This window comes from Bemisia tabaci, chromosome 4, assembly GCF_918797505.1.
Source record: "Bemisia tabaci chromosome 4, PGI_BMITA_v3".
Lineage (NCBI taxonomy): Eukaryota > Metazoa > Arthropoda > Insecta > Hemiptera > Aleyrodidae > Bemisia > Bemisia tabaci.
The window spans coordinates 8,721,373-8,738,127 of record NC_092796.1 but is presented as its reverse complement, the minus strand read 5'-3'; the positions used below and the strand labels follow the sequence as shown (position 1 = coordinate 8,738,127).

At 38.0% G+C, this 16,755-nt stretch overlaps 1 protein-coding gene across 1 annotated transcript; it reads right to left on the bottom strand.

Annotated features, from left to right (window-relative positions):
• Positions 1-702: 702 nt before the first annotated feature.
• LOC109040303 (maltase A1) lies at positions 703-16,466 on the bottom strand. Its single transcript, XM_072299245.1, has 11 exons — positions 16,332-16,466; positions 15,019-15,207; positions 14,425-14,604; positions 12,817-12,980; positions 12,034-12,159; positions 9,805-10,043; positions 7,981-8,179; positions 6,347-6,593; positions 4,904-5,099; positions 2,597-2,746; positions 703-1,810 (listed from the first exon to the last, which is right to left on the bottom strand). Exons 2-11 carry the CDS (start codon positions 15,191-15,193, stop codon positions 1,651-1,653), a joined length of 1,836 nt encoding a protein of 611 aa, XP_072155346.1. The 5' UTR covers positions 15,194-15,207; positions 16,332-16,466; the 3' UTR covers positions 703-1,650.
• Between the last annotated feature and the right edge of the window lie 289 nt (positions 16,467-16,755).

Here is a 16,755-nt window from a genome sequence, read left to right as displayed (position 1 = left end):
TTTTCTTTTCGATGTTTTTAAGAGTCTGGACTCTAGATCCAATTTGTTTTTTTGTTTTTTTTTTCCTGTATAGTTGAAGTATTTATGGATCTAGGAGCACGCAACTATTCGCAAACGTAATCTTTCATGGGTAAACAGGTATCGATACAATCATGCAACGCACCAACGTTTTTTCGAACGTGCATATTTTTGGAGACTTAAACACGAAGTCAGAAAAGTAGACAAATGCGTAAAAACATCGATGCATGATAGTCTTTACCAGACACAGATTATAGCAATCGACATTGGAATTTCCTTTTGTACCTTCCACCTCCGTTCAAGAATCTCCCTTCCCCCTTTTTCCACCCCTAGTGTAGCACAGTGCAAAGAAATTATTTAATCAGAGTGACGCGTTTTGCGTGATATTCATGAACAGAATCATAAAAGAAAAGTCTCGCCTTTACTTGCTTGTAGTTTTATTTTTTGCTCAAATTAACTCGATGTTGGAGCCCATCCTTTGCACTATATCACAAACTTTACAACAAAATTCACTAAATAATGCTGTATCTTAATGCATGTTACATTTAAAAACAGTGGAAAAAGACCAATCAATAGAATAACAAGTTAAAGCGTGTGAAGGCAAGACTTTTCTTTCATGAATTCTTAAAATATTAAAGTAATTTACAATTTAATGAAATGAAATCGCTATTAAATTAATTAATACTTTATTTATTTATTCATTTATTTATCTATTTATTACATTTTTAATAAAATTAATAATTCACCAAAAAAGTTTGACAACATTTTTTTCAACAAAAACTAGCTTAACAAACTCTCCACAATATGAGGAGCTGGCTGATTTAAAAAAATGTTGAATTCAATCAGTTTGACCGGTCCAAACCAAAATTCAAAGTACAAATTAGGTTTCAAGTGTCAAAATCGTCCGGAATTACCCCCAACTGACCCTACAGAGAATGCTCAAAATCGTTCACTTAAAAATTCATATCAATATGTGTGATGTCAGGTAAGTTAAAAAACTAAAACATGCCACACAAGTTTTACATACCTTGTGGATTGGGTAGTGATAAAATTATTCAGAGATTCCAACTAACATAAAAATTAATAAATGATTATGCAGTCAGGGGTAGCGAAAGGGAGGCTAGGAGAGGAAGAAAACAAGAAAGGAGAGCGATGAAAATCAAGACGAAGAGAAAGAGAAGGCAAGTAAAAAAGAATTAAATCAAGGAGGAATAGAATGGAGTATCCTCTGTTATACTGCGTCTGCTACTGACGCGAACGTAGTGAGTCGGTAATCGAATCACCTTCTGAACCCTACAATGCAGCTAATACGGGTGGTTCACTCAAGTTGCATACAGCAAAAATGAAGGCGTTCTGGCTTAGCGTGTACTTACAACGATGAATTGCGGGTTCAGCGTGTGGCTTGTTGCACCGTTTAGTGTTCAGCACGTTTTTCCGAAGCTCTGTAAATCAAGCTTTCGAATATTTATTTTAAATTTTTTTGCCGAGCGTATTTAATATTAGTGCTTTTTTCGAAGAAAATACAAAACTAGAAAAAATTCTTAAAGCACCAAAAGTAAGATCAAAATTTTCACAATGTTGAATCAAGCAAGCACGTTGTTTTTTTCCCTAGTATATATAATTTTGGTTTCATCATCTGAAAAGACAGAGGACAAGTATGAGTATAATAGAGAACGAAGATAGAAATATGGAAGTCGGTTTGGCTGCAGAAGATTTGCCGCTTGTCAAAACCACTCCTGCCTTGGGCCGCAAAATGGAGCATTGTGAGTCACTGTTCAAGGCAAATTCATCACTGGAACATAATAAAGATTCCCTGTATCTATTTCAGAATGAAAGAAAAGTTTTTGAAGCTGAATACAACTTCATTGAGTTTTTTTTTTTTTTTTTTTTTTTTTTTTTTTTTTTTTTGAGGGGGAGGGAGGTGGTCTCAATGTGGTTTCATCTACTGGATACAAATTACTTACGGCAAGCCTTTCAAGAGAAAAAATGAAAACGATCAGTAATAAACGTTACTGCTATCTTATGTTAAATTTTAACTCCGTGTCTGTCTCACTTAGTTCGAACCCCCGACCAGCAACCTATTTTCATAGGTATTTTTAAGAACTTCACAGAGAAAAGGGATCATGCGATTGCTGAATGATATGGAAATTTCCAATTAATTGTGACAGCACCCCCAATAAATTATGGTAGTGCCCCAATAAATTAGGTTACTAACCCAAATGTTGCGGTACTATCTTATCTTTAGTTGCGGCAAGATTAATTGAAATTGTCCATATCATCCAACAAACTAGGGTAGCAACACAATTTTAGGAGATAACCCTGAACACTTTTTCCGTGTTATTTGTGTGTCAAAACTTGACTCAAACTGGAATAATTTCCTTTGTCGAAGCGACTTCACTCTGCAGTCAAATATGGCCCTGCTTCTAAATTAAATATGAATAGGTTCTTAATTTTATTTATATTCTGACAGTTTCTCTCACAATTATTTATGGAAATGTATGACAATTTATAGGACAAGATGCTGAGACTCTTTACTTAGAAGTCCGCAGAACGAGGTCTTCTTTAAACATCGTCTTACCCTGGTTTGTATCCTGAGTTAATGCTGCCCGTGTGGACATGCATGACGTCCGGTAAGTCAAAGTATTGAACACAGTCCTTGGCGCATGCTGGCTCTGATTCAGACCCCAAGTTAACGATTACTCCTACAGTTGGTTCGCCATCAAGTTTTCTAAAAAGCAATGTAAAATCATGTATAAATTATTGAGTTTCTTGTTAGCACTATTTCCGAGGCAAGATTTTTTGAGGCGAGAAGTTAGTGTAGGTATGTTCGCAATTTGCTGCAATTCAGGTAGATTATCCAAATCTTTTGGGCGGGGAAGGGCTCGTTTGGGCGAAAAGTTGGGGGCTTTTGGGCGAGTAAGAAACAGTGCAAAATAGCCTTCCCCCGATTAGGGAGGGGGTCTTATGGGCGAGAGGAAAAAAGGTACCTTTTGAAGGAAATATGTGAATGTGGCAACACCGAACAACATGTTGAATGAAAGAACAGTATGAAACACACTCACCATTGTATGTAGAGTTGAGTAATATAAAAATATCACAGCTGTAGGTGGCTGGTCGTCAATTGATAAAATCTGGATGAGAATTTAAATTTTCTTAGCTTGGAAATGGTGACCTAGGCGCTTGAGGTAAGTCAACCGAGCTTCTCGATCACGTTTGCTCGCCGCGTAAGTATTCCAGGCTTCTATCGCATAATTATTTCGGTCAATTGTCGGTTGTTTAATAGTATTTGTGACATTCATGTTGACGGAAGTTATTTTAGTTAACGTTTCTGCTTGAATCTGACGTAGGACTTCAACCACGTTGTGAATGTTGGGATGGGTATGATAGAATTCTTTATTATAGTTACTATGAAACGATTCGTTGCCATTTGTAGTGCGAGGGCAATTTGACGGCGGTCCGGCCATAAATCTGGAGGAACTTTGACAAAGTCAAAATATAGTTAGTCAGAAGATAATTTGAAAATTCCGTTTGTGTTTCTTGAGGTATGCCGTCAGAACGATAGACATTAATTCTAGGAAACCACCCAACACTTCGATTGGCGTAACAATGGCTAGCCAAATTCCTAAAAGATTTATGAATCGTAAAAATTGGTAAATCATACAGCTGACAGTATGCTTCCTGTCTCGATTTTGGTATTGGAGCAGGGAGAGATTTTTTTCTTTCCTTATACATCATTTTCCGAATACCAGGCAATTCTAAATTTGATAATTCACAGGCACCATCTAATAAAAGTTCGCGTCTTATAATCTTACTCGGTTTTTCGATTAAATTTTCGGCCGCTTTCCTTTTGACACTAACTTTAAATTTTTGTTTGGTTATTTCTTCCGACGTGTATGGCTCATGATTATGTTCAACAGCACTAGGTTGGATCACTTTTTTTACAGTTTCGTCAACTAGCACACTTGCCCCGCACTTCTTATTAGCGCACCTGAACCTAATGTTTCCGGACTGTAAAACATTCGATTCCGTTAATTTATACAATTCAATTATAACACACCGTTTGCCGCGAAATGTCCTAAAAACCGATGAAATTTCGATATCCATAACGTGCGAGTTTTAAGCGAAGTCACTGCGCTACTACGGCTAATTACGACGCGGTGAATCGCGGTGACAAACATGGGAAGTCATCCTGATAGCATTCCGTTCTGTTTACCCGAAATCAGTCTCCTTCGTCGTTATCACATGCTCATCTTTCTGCGGCAGGCATAGCTGCCAGATTCACGGTATTTCGGTGACTCGGCCACCCGCCCAAAAAACCTCCCTCATTTTCGCCCAACTTGATTTCCAAATAGAATCTTTTAACGGAAACAGCGCAATATTTTTCAATTAACTTGCGATTTTTTTCGATTTTTTGGCAATAAAATCATCAACATATAATGGTATCATCAACTCTTGAGCCACTATCCTCACTCTTGTCGCAATTGTATCTAAATAAAATCGAAATTGTATCTCAATTTATCACGATCTTTTGTCCGATAATATTGCGACGTCGATAAAATCGTGACACACGATCTCCAATAAAATCGCAAATTATCGCAATCACTGCTCATTGGGTAGTGCAACATTATGGGAACATTAACTCGCGATAAATTGCAATTTATCACAATAAAATTGCCATAAACTCACTACGGTTGATGTTGGCGATATTATTGATGAAAGATGCGCGTGTGAAATCAAATAAAATGTCTCATATGTAGATGGCCTCAATGATTTTACCGTGATAAAGCGGCAATAATACTCGAACTTCTTAGTTACTTAATGCATGCAGCTTGGGAGTGGTCCAGTAAGAACATTAGTTTTCACATAGCGGAGATAGAACTCTCACCTCGTGTACATATAAACCCAGTCGCTAAGCACGCACGTTTGAAGTAGGCCGTTTTGGATTACCGCTGATTGTCTCAGGCCCATGATCCTCTTGAATATGTTCAAATGGCTGTTAGGGTCTGCCAATTGTTTCTTAACGTTTCGATAGTAGTAATCTGGACTCAGTGGTAGCCACGCTGTTTTGTTCGTTGTGAAACCTGAAATAAAGGGCAAGGTTCTATAAGTAAGAGTAATAAATAAAATCATACCAAAACCAGTTTTTTTTTTGTTTTTCTTTGTTAAAAGATAAAAAAACTGAAGCTGCAAAAAATACCGAAATCGACAACGTAACTTCTCTGAAATTCCCTATACAAACACCGAATGATAGTCAATCACAAGGAGAGAACCTAGGTTACATGGCCGGATAAGTTCAATAGGCCCTTCTCGGTTCAGTTGAGGGACAGAAATCGACATCTTTGCGGTTTGACAGAACTGAAGGCTAGTCCGCTGAGCTGGAGATCATATCAGTTATCTGTCCAGAAATTTTTCGGCAAAATCCCTGACACTCTCTGAAGGAAATTATTTAAAACTATATACTAATGAATTCCCTAATTCCGCATCCTATCACGGCCACTACGGCCAGGGTAGCATGAAACGTAAGAAAGAAATGAAAGATTGGACATCTCCATGAAATATTTCATGAAATTTTACGAGGCTGTAAAATATTGCATATTTTTCAGGGGCTAGCATATGTAACTCGCACTCAAACACACACAAATAGAAGAAAGTCACAATTTTTACATTTTGCGCGACATGAAAAGGAACCAGTATTTTTCAATATCTCTGATATTTCATGAAATTTTGCCACCCTGAATTCTCGGTCCCACTATCCAAGGTTTTGAAGCAAATTAGTGAAAAAAATCATCAAATTCCTAGAATAACACCCATTCGCCTCGCGATAGGAACAATACATTTTACATACATACAAGTCATTTTTACAGCGTACTCAGGCGCTCTGCGACACCTAATCGCCATTCTTGTCTATCCACCCAGAGGTAATCTGGTAAATGGGATCTTAAAATTTCATCATGAATGCCATCTATCCACGATTTTGCTGGCCGTCGCCTACGTCTCTCCCAAGAGGGACCCAATCTAGTACCTTCTATCAGGACATGTTGTGCATGTCGACAGTATAAGTCGGCAATCACATAACTCGGTTTGCGACGTCGCAGACTTCCTTTCATACTTTATTTTTTAAACGGAAAACTACTCAACGGTAATTCTTCAAAACTGCCGTGATTTCCCTTCTATATGCGAAGAAAATTCTGCAAAAACTTCAAGAAATAATGTCAATTTGTTCTTCTATAAAAAAATGACATAGAGGCGGAGATTTTCAGACACCGCAAACGAGTTGTGTGATTGCCGACTTACACCGTCGATGGGTTCTTTCAACGGTGTATTTTACCTGCATTATTCGAGTCATCCCACTGCATGGGTGCTCTCTCGGGGTCCCGTTTGAGGGACAAGTCGGTGGTGCCGGCGTTCTGGGGGTCCCTGCTCTGGTCCTGGCGCACGATGGAGTCGGTCATGCCGATCTCGTCGCCGTAGTACACGCTCGCCACGCCCGGGAGCAGCAGCTCGAACATGTTCATCGCGTCCACGATCGCCGGGCTCATACGGCTCGCCAGACGTGAGTTGTCGTGGTTACTCAGCTGAGGACGAAAATCACCACGAGCTAGAGTACTTTCATAGGGATGGTGTAGACAGGTCGAATGGAGATGTTGCATGTGTGAGGAATTTGCGATTTGACTGTTGATTCCTATGTAAAAGTTGGCGAGAAACACGATGGTGCCACTGGTTTCCTCTGAAATCAACTCCCGAGCTTAAAAAAGCTCTCAATTTGAAGCCAAAATGGAGGGGATGTCCCACCCTACCCTAAGAGTCCACGTCTACATCAAGACAAACTCTCCATGCAAAGATAGGGGGCAAATACATTAGCAGGGTTGCCGTGTTTTCAGTTTTGGAGTCTCCAAATAAAGTGGCAGCCCTGTCAATGTATTTGCTCCCTATCTTTGCATGGAGAGTTTGTCTTGATGTAGAGGTGGACTCTCAGGGTAGGGTGGGATATCCCCTTCATTTTGGCCTGAACTTGAGAGCTTTTTCTGAGCTTGGGAGTTAATTTCAGAGAAAACCAGTGGCACCATCGTGTTTCTGGCGAACTTTTACGTAAGAATCAACAGTCAAATTGCAAATTCCTCACACATGCAACATCTCCATTATAAAGCTTTTAGGGCCCAAAAGGGCAGCCAACCTTCTAGCACAAAGAATGTCACTGCCAATCTTCAGATTCCAGTATCGAGCCAAGATGGCCAAGAATGTTCATAAATGGACGTATTTCTGCCAAACGGAACCAGAGACAGGTGGGAAAGAAGGAGTGTGCTCGTTAGTCGAAGGCCCGTAAGAATGAATGGGAATTATAAGGCGCTAGTGACGTCAGCGGCAACGAAGCTGCCTCCGTTATCGCTCTTGGTCAGCACTAACTCATGAGCCCTGTCTACAACATTCTTTTCCTATGCTCATGGCTCATGAGTGCCGTGCAATGGGCACATAGTTCCGTTTAACAGAATGTAAAATCCCATTTTTCCATTTCTCCAAAGGGATTCACGCCCACTGCAACATTGTTCATTATGTAGCTTTCTATCCCCACTCGTCTACAGTTATCCATTTGGCAGAAATACGTCCAAATGAGCGTCCTAATTTCCACAGGATTGAAACAACTGCGATGCAGATTTCTTTGTAAATTGCTGAAGTTAATAATCTGTCCTGTGCCTTCATTTCACGAGATATACTACAAAATACCTGTCCTTCTTGTTCCACGTCTTAAGAATTCAAGAAGCTTATCTCGTTTTCTCATATTGTTGTGCGGAAACGTAAAAATACTAAGTTCGTTTGTAGGTATTCAACGTGTAACTTTACACGAAGTTTAGTTGCGAGCTGGAACTAGACATGAGCACAGTAAACACTGCGATACATTTTTTTCCGTTAAAAGGGTGACACCTACTCCGAGGAATCGTTCATTAAGGTTGTTGCATGTCTTACCACCCAGTTAGCAACCCCAATCTCAGGTGGCATGAGGTCGATCATTGCATGGGTCTTTTGGTCGAGTTCCTTAGCTGAAGAACTGCGGTTCAGCTTGACGAATCCGAAATAAAACGGGAAGTGGGTCTTTTTGTAAGTGTCGTTCCCGAAATATTTCACCAATTCAGGCTCGTCACAATACGCCTCAGTTACCATTATCCTGGATGAGAACAAAACAAAATTCAGCGCAAATTTAATTAATTTTTTCTCTTTATATTTCTTTCATAATTTTGAACTTTCTGTAACTGGAGTGAGGCTTTTGGTATAACTGGCCCACATTTTATAATAAAGAGCCATCATTTCTGACTCATTTTAAAAACAACTCACGTGGCATTAGTTTAAAGAAACCTCAAAATATTTGTCCAAAAGAAGAAAAGATCCAAAGAAAGGACGATTAATTAAAGAGGTTACATTAAGCTATGCAAATTATGCTCAGTCACCTAAATATTGTAAGATATCGAGGACCGACAATTTTGTAGTGCGTTTAAACAATCAATGCATTTTTCGGAAAACATCGCGAAAAAGACAGTATTAGGTTTCTTGAACGATACCTTAAGCAACGCTGGAATAAAGGTAGGGTGTATAAGAAACAAACAAAGTGATCTCAGTTAACCTTTTCATTACCAAGTTACCTAGCAGGTGACCCATCCCCAGAAACCGGGTTATTTTTCCGCGCGCTTGCTGTGTAATTGTTGTTTCAGTATTCTTACTGTTATGTGTTCCCTGCTCATCCCAGCAACTTGAAATTTTGTACAGATGATCTTGATAGGTTGTAGAATAAACGTACTTGAAAAGAAATGCACAAAATAATCCTTTACGATCGAAAAACAACGACATAACCATGAACCTATTTTGTATAAATTTCCTCGCGTGCGAATCAAACTTTCCCGGTCATACAGTGCGCGCGCTATCTAGCGGATCAACATAAAAACAAGCCAGCGTTGTAGTTCATCTTTTTCCCGATAGATAGCACTCCTCACATGTTGAATTCGGTTCATATAGAGAACAGCTAGAGGGAGATGAACACGGCAGGGTCAAATCACGGATATATCCGTGCGTGGCGCGGGGGAAGCGCTTTGCGCTGCACGGATATATCCGTGCGTGGTAATGAAAGGGTTAATATGGATGCAACGAGCACCAAAAATTTCATTAGAAAGCCTGGATGCAACTCTTCGGGCCCCATGGATGTCCGTGATGCATACCCACGGAAAAGAAGGCGTTTTGAGTTTCGCACCCGCCACTTCACCCGTTGCGCAGTGCGGTGCAAAAATTGGTAACATTTCAAGGATCCTAAATGACAGAGTGCTTTCAATTATTCGCTTGTGCTACGAAGGCATCGATTATATAGACCCCAATAGTTTCAAACAGATGTAGGATGTGTGGATCTTTTGTGCTTCAATTTTGATGTTGCGAAGTACTGAGCATAATTCCCAGAGCACGCATCAAACACAGAACGCCTTCAATTCCTTGCGTATGCAACACGGACATCCATGAAGCTCAAATAGTTGCATCCATCAGGCGTTCTAATGAAATTCGCTTAATGCTCGCTATGTGCGGCACTGGCTGCAGGGGGTGAGGGCTCTTTCCTTATTTCTCTTTTACTTTGACTCAATTCCAGTGTTTCTTATCATACCGATGAAGTAAAATATCACTGATTTTTACCACGAAATTATCAATTTTACATAGCCGGTGTCTAAAACAGCATTATTCAAAATAATCGCAATTAGGTTTTATTAATATTATTTGATTACTTTTTTAAAAATAAAACATTGATTAATTACCCACCTGGTTTTGTTGTCTCTCAGTGAATATTCATCCATTAATTGTCGCCACTCATGTACCACGGTGTACGTATCCTCTTGATCTCGAGTGTATATGTGTTCCATGGAATCGTATAATATGGACCCCTCGAGCTCTTTCGATACATATGGTTCGTCCATGAAATTGTCAGATTCAATTAAATGCCTGATGGCGTCAACTCGAAAACCGTCCACGCCGAGGTCCATCCAGTATACGAAAACGTCCTACATTACAAAGTGTTATGAAGTCTTGCAAAAGAGCTCTTAACCCTAGTCTGTCAAAAAGGACCTCTCAAACGAGTTTTATCGATACTGAGGTTATTGCATTTTACCTCTCTTTTTCTAGTTTATGTGATCGTTTCAGATCATAGAGAAAAAAAAGAGATTTGTTTACCCTGTGACATAGGTCGATACAACCTGGCCAGCGAAATCCGGAATTAGAAGTATGATGTACCATAATGTCCCATTTTTTTTTTTTTTTTGCTTGAATCAACTTATGATATAATTTCAAGCACTTTTTATAGAATGCCTTTTTTCTGTAAATTACACCATTTCCAAGAAAATCGATGATAAAATTCGCTGAGCCGTCCTACGTCATCTAAAAAATTCCAAGATGCCCGAAATGCAAACACCTCCTTTTTTTCTCATGTTTTCAGATAAAATAGTTAATAGTTAAGGTCTTAATTTTGATTTGTGCGTATTCCAAAAATATCCTGTCATCTCAAGAATATGTGACACTTTAACAGATTTTCACCTAAAGTAATTTGTAAAACCTGATGTAATGCTCAGAATTTTCAGAATTATTTGTGTTATAGAAAATCCCGAGAAAAAATTACCAAAGTAAAAATTTTTCTCGGGAGTTTCTGGTTTTTTCATGGACCAAAACACAAAAGACGTTTTGACGCCATGAAATATCCAATCAAAGTTTAAGCTCATCCTCACGGCTGTTCAAAGCACAAAGTGCAGTACTGCAATTGCTCTTACGTTGTCCTGGCAAAATTAAAGAAAAAACTCCGAATTGTAGGTTTTTCTTCCTAAATTTTACTTTTGGAGTGTTTTTAAAACGGAAAACGTCAAATTTGCTTCAAGTATAATGTAATTTTGGACTCTAAAGAGTTAAAAAACAACGAAACAATTGAAAGAATATAGGTAACAGGAAAGTAACACTCTTCGCCAGCCTCCAATAACTATGTAATGATGATAATAAATGGTGGTCGATACGGTCCGTGTTCGATCAACGTTTTGGTTGCATACGTATAGGAGTATGAAGGGGCGCGTTCGCTCAGATCTATGCGACTGATCGTGAGTTGAAAAGTTATTCCTTATCCAAGCACACAATTTCAGGGGTTTTACTTAAGGGCAGGGCGAGAGGATGCTGATTCCCTTGCATTTTGAACTTGACCAGTTTCTGGGTCAATGGGCCTGTTGCAAACTTTTGCTAGAGCAAAAATAAGAGTTGTTTCTTATAGATAATGCCTCAAAAATCACGATGAGCGCATCGGCAAAGTCTGAAATGCACTCATAACTTCACAGTCTGCGTAAGAAATTTGCGGTTTTTTGAGCTTCCCGCTTCAAAAACGATACTACGGCACAGGTGAACATTTTGTAAGAGGAGTCGTTCCATCGTCGGCAATACTCATCATGGCCGACGCCAATCCGCCAAAACACGTTTGATGGGACGAGATAACACCTGAACTGGATTAGACCAGATAACAATCGGTGTGTTAACGTTCATATTTTCCACGCCCGAATTGATTGACCTTGAACTCTCCTCGAATTACGCGCGGAACTGCGCGCAAGCGTCGGCCATGATGAATATCGCCGACGATAGAGCGACTCCTCTAACAAAATGTTCACCTGCGCCGTAGTATCGTTTTTGTAGCGGGAAGCTTAAAAAAACGCAAATTTCTTACGCAGACTGTGAAGTTATGAGTGCATTTCAGACTTTGCCGATGCGCTCATCGTGATTTTTGAGGCATTATCTACAAGAAACAACTCTTATTTTTGCTCTAGCAAAAGTTTGCAACAGGCCCATTTTGATGCGTTGGAGATTTATTTTTTATTTTTGTCGGTCCCTAAAGCGAATGCTTCCTCGAATTAAATTTCGCCCCTATAAAATTTGACTGGAATGACACCCCCGCAACGTTCATCCGTCAAGTTTTGATGGGGTGATCCTTAATTCAATAACTGTTTTGAAAATAATTCATCTCCTTACGTCTAGAGCCTGTCGAACTTTAGGATTTCTAACATTTAAATCTGGTTGCTTCGCTGAAAACTGTCTGAAGTAGAATTGTTGTCTTTTCTCGTTCCATGTCCAACCTGAGCCACCGAAAACGCTCAGCTGTGAAACAGAAATCATGAATATTAAAATCTGAAGCACTAGCAACACTGGAATGGGAGAATTTGCATGTTAATTTTTTATTTCTTCATCTGGAAGTTCTCAAAGAGTTGATTTTACAGTATTTTTTATAATTTTTTTCTAAATTGAGAAATAGTATAAAAATAGATTTAAAAGTGAGAAAATGTACCGCCTAGTGACGTCATCTGGCGGCATTTCCCCCTTAAACACATGTATTTTAACAGATTAGATCATTTTGTCATATCTTCTCCAATAATTTCTCAATTCATGAAACAAGGGTATCCACGTGTTCAGTTCACTCAGTAGTTTCCGCTTGAACACGAAATTCATCAAATTTCAGACACCTGCAAATTCTTTATTAAGACATGTTATGTCTACCACAAATTGGATAATGAAGGACTTGAATTTCACGTATTTAAGGATGCTCTTCTTGAAGCCACTGATATGAGAGTATTTCCACGGATGCAAGACTTTAAGAATTAATATTCCTGTATTACTTTCAGTGTGTCTCCCCTTTCACTGAGGAATTAACGTAACTATAAGAGATACCTTTTTTATTTAGAAATTAAAAATAATGACTAAATCTGATACAATTCAATAGATTTAAATATAAATTGATTGCAGCCGCAAAGAGCTTACCCAGTTATTAGGTGGGATCTGCTTTTTCGTTTTTTCATCTATTCCTTTTGAGTCTCTCCAAATAAAGTAGTCTTTGTAGGGCTCTACTTTGTTAACGGACAGGTTGAACCACTCGTGTTGGTCACTCACGTGATTTGGTGTCATGTCCAACATTACCTTCATACCTGTAATAAATGTTCACTTTAAGTTTTATATGGTAATGTAGCATCGCGTCCATGACATTGGACTCCATGATCACCTATATAATATGTCCGGTTGCTCATCACGTCCAAGATCTTGGACTCCATGCTCACTTTAATGAGGGATAATTTTTTAGAAAAATCGAAGTGAGCATAGCGTCCAAAATTGTGGGATGTAGGTATTCTCTGACAACACAAGAGCATATGGTCCAAAAATTTATTCAGACAATTTTTGTGAAATAAAGACGTAAAAAAGTGTTTTCGTAAAAAATTGTGCATTGCTTAGGTTAGGTTAGGTTAGGTTAGGTTAGGTTAGGTTAGGTTAGGTTGGGTTAGATTAGGTTGGGTTCAAGTTAGATTAGATAAGAGAGGTATACGATTTTCGATCATGATGAACTATAAAACTAAAAAAGGTCTACTTGCTATTGGACTCCATGCTCAAGCAAAGAAGTGAGAAGTTTAGCGATGAGCATGGAGTCCAAAATCTTAGACGAGATGAGCAGGCAAATATATCAAGGGTGAGCATGGAGTCCAATAAAATGGACACGATGCTACATAATCTTTTATAGCTGCGTATGTAAGATGCAATATTCAATACCTAGCTGACATTTTCTTATTATTACAGCATCTTATTAATTATTCTCCTAATTCTCTTAATTATTCTCTCTCTTTTCCTTCTTTTTTTTTAAAAAAAAAAGCTGCTATTTGGTCAAATAACAGTAGTCTTAAAATATCTAATCACTTCTTTTCTCCGAACAGATAAAATAAAAGGAAGACCATCAGTCAGAGTCACTCATCATGGTCAATGATGGTCTGTTCAGACTATTTTGACGGACACATTCGGTTAAGAGCAAGCACTTGAGATCATGATTAGCTGAAAACAAGAATGGGATTACACGCCACTCTGTGATGAAATACTATGAAACACTTATAATTCACAGAGTACCTATCATTAGTTACCAGTATACTTTTATTAACAGATAAAAAGGTAGCGAGGAAAAATGTTTCAGATACATCTTCCTGCAGTAGACTAACTCCAAAAATGGAATAGTGAGGTGAAAATATTACAGAGTCCATTAGGGAGTTGGAATAGTTAAAAATTCAATACACACTGGAAAAAAAAACACATTGGATCCGGAGTCCAGACTCTTGAAAACACTGACAAGAAAAAGGACCCTTGATTCAATCAGATTTAAGCTTAAATCAAAAAGAAGTCTGCTCAAATTAAGAGGCTTGGTTCTTAATTTAAGCTAGATTCTGATTGAATCAAGAGTACTTTTTCTTGTCGATGTTTTTAAGAGTCTGGACTCTAGATCTAATGTGGTTTTTTTTTCCAGTGCAATTCCATACAGAAATGATTTTTTGTTTTAATTCAATGGTTAAAATGAGAAGAAGACTACTTTCGTGTAGATTTGTTGGTTTAACGTACCTCTATCGTGGATGCCTGCAACAAGGCGCTTAAAGTCTTCCATTGTGCCAAACATTGGCTCGATTTCATTGAAATTGGCCACGTCGTAGCCCAAATCATCCATTGGCGATCTGTAGAAAGGCTGAATCCAGATTATTTCCATTCCAAGGTCTTTGATGTAATCTAGTTTCTCGTATATCCCTGATTAGGAATATAGACACAAAAAATAAAATATAAGATAAAAATAAAAACAGAAGAGATACTTATTCATTATGTATACCACAACCTTGCGAAGAGCAATGCATCTTTTTGAACAAATGCTTTCTATGAACAAAAAAAAAACTTTTATCCTGCCGTTCATTCAACCAGATTAAACAACGCCTTCAAAATACGTGGATTCCGCATGTGTGCATTGAAGTTAACATTGTTGTATCATGCAACAAGGAGATTCTCGTATTTCTACATTTTTGATTCGCCGATGAGATATCTCTTCTTTTCATATAATCTTATTTTTTGCTGTATAATTTTGGAGATGTATATTTTCAAAGATATATTGGTCCTAATGCTCCGTTTTTACTGAAATCGAGAACATTAAATAATGCAGGGGTGACTTACCATTCAAATCACCTATTCCATCTCCATCAGAATCTTTAAACGATCTTGGGTACACTTGATAAATTGTTGTCGTTTCCCACCACTCCTTTTGCTTAGCCTCCGTATTTCCAAAAATTAGGAACGTCATTGCAAAGCTTAACAGAGCTTCACGGCAGCACAATGTGAAAATCTTCATTCTGGAGTAACTTTCTGGTTATTTTAAAACATTAAATAAAATTAACGAGATAATTCGTAAAGTGGCTTTCAGAGGTAAAGCTCTGTTTACCTTTTCTTGACTAAGAAAAGGGTGCCTGCATAGATATATGCAGCATGAATGTTGGAAACCTGGTTTTTTGACTTGAATGACTTTGCTTTTATTACGAGCAGCAAGGCACATGTCATCAAATGCTTTTTAAAAAGTGAAAAATATCATATTTCAGGATCAAGTAAAAGTAGACGAGGCCCTGCAAAGCGAAATTGTTTCAATACTACCTAAATATCCTGAGAGATTTGTCAATTTTAGAATTTTATAAATTGGAAATACATTATTTATGAGACAAAGGGCAATATTGCAAGAGGATTTTACATCAATATTCAGGGTCAAAATTTTCAAACACAGTTCTGATGCTTCGTCCTCTGCTCGGAAATTCAATTTTACAATGTCATGATCATTTTTTGGTCAAAATTGCCTAGCAATATTAACTTACAGCAAAAATTGTGCCAACAATTTAAATGTTGCAATATTTCATTCAGTATCACCCAGAGGTATTGCATGTGGGTAGGCTCTCTCAATATTAGCAAGTAAGAACTATACGCTGAGAAGATAAAAAATTAAGAAATTTAAATTTTGATTTAAAAAAATAATTCCCACAAATACTGAATTTACTTAAATGTTCAGAATTTTTTTTTTCAAGCGCTAAAGCCTTTTGAGACGTCATTAAAGTAAAACAGAATTTCTACTTAGTCATGCATATTGAGCATCGTTTAATCAGAAATAAAAGGTAAAAAAAAAATTAGAATCCAAAGTTGGAGGAAAAAACCGATTTTTTTTATAACAAATCAAAGGATGAAGACCTAACTTGATAATAATTAACTCTCTTCGCAATGTTCATTTTCGGTTAACTGTAGCATATTTGGTTTTTCACTCTGAATGAGTATCTCGTGTGTTTTCATTGTAGTTCTTGAAGATTCTATTATCTAAGAGACGTTTCCAAAATGTGTATGTGATTTTCGATTAATTACGGTATCCCCTGTTCTGAGTATGGCAGACAATTGCGATTCTATGTTACTTAAATTTACGACGCAAAAATGATCTAGGAGGCAGTGTAATTTACCTGTAGGGACGTATCCTAATAACACCTACAACGGACTGTCCGAAAAAATTGAAGCTTAATCTCCTCTTGACAATGTAGACTCTAAATCTTGAGGGCCCTTTGTTATCTGACATGTTCGATTACTTCAAATCAAGCGCCATCATCTTCCTCCCCAAGAGGAAGAGTCCAATTAATTTGACGAGTTTGTGATGTCAGTGAGTAGCCACCTTGACAGTCACAATAATAAGGACGTAGGTGGGAAATCAGCACGAGAGGGGAAAATTGTATAATCAGAAAATAACATTCAAAACTTTAAATTGTTATTTTAGTGAGGCCTCATTGTTGCCGAGACATCCTATCCACGAGGGTGAAAAAATCGTATATGGCTCTCTATGATAAATCTCATCTCAACCTGAGATTTTAGTTTGTATTACACTGAAAAAGA

Coding starts and splice junctions, on each gene's coding strand:
- LOC109040303 (XM_072299245.1), bottom strand. CDS start 15,193: ATGAAGATTTTCACATTGTGCTGCCGTGAAGCTCTGTTAAGCTTTGCA. Junction 8,180..9,804: donor CTGAGAGACAACAAAACCAG/GTGGGTAATTAA, acceptor GTTCTCATCCAG/GATAATGGTAACTGAGGCGT. Junction 5,100..6,346: donor GGATGACTCGAATAATGCAG/GTAAAATACACC, acceptor CCTTTATTTCAG/GTTTCACAACGAACAAAACA.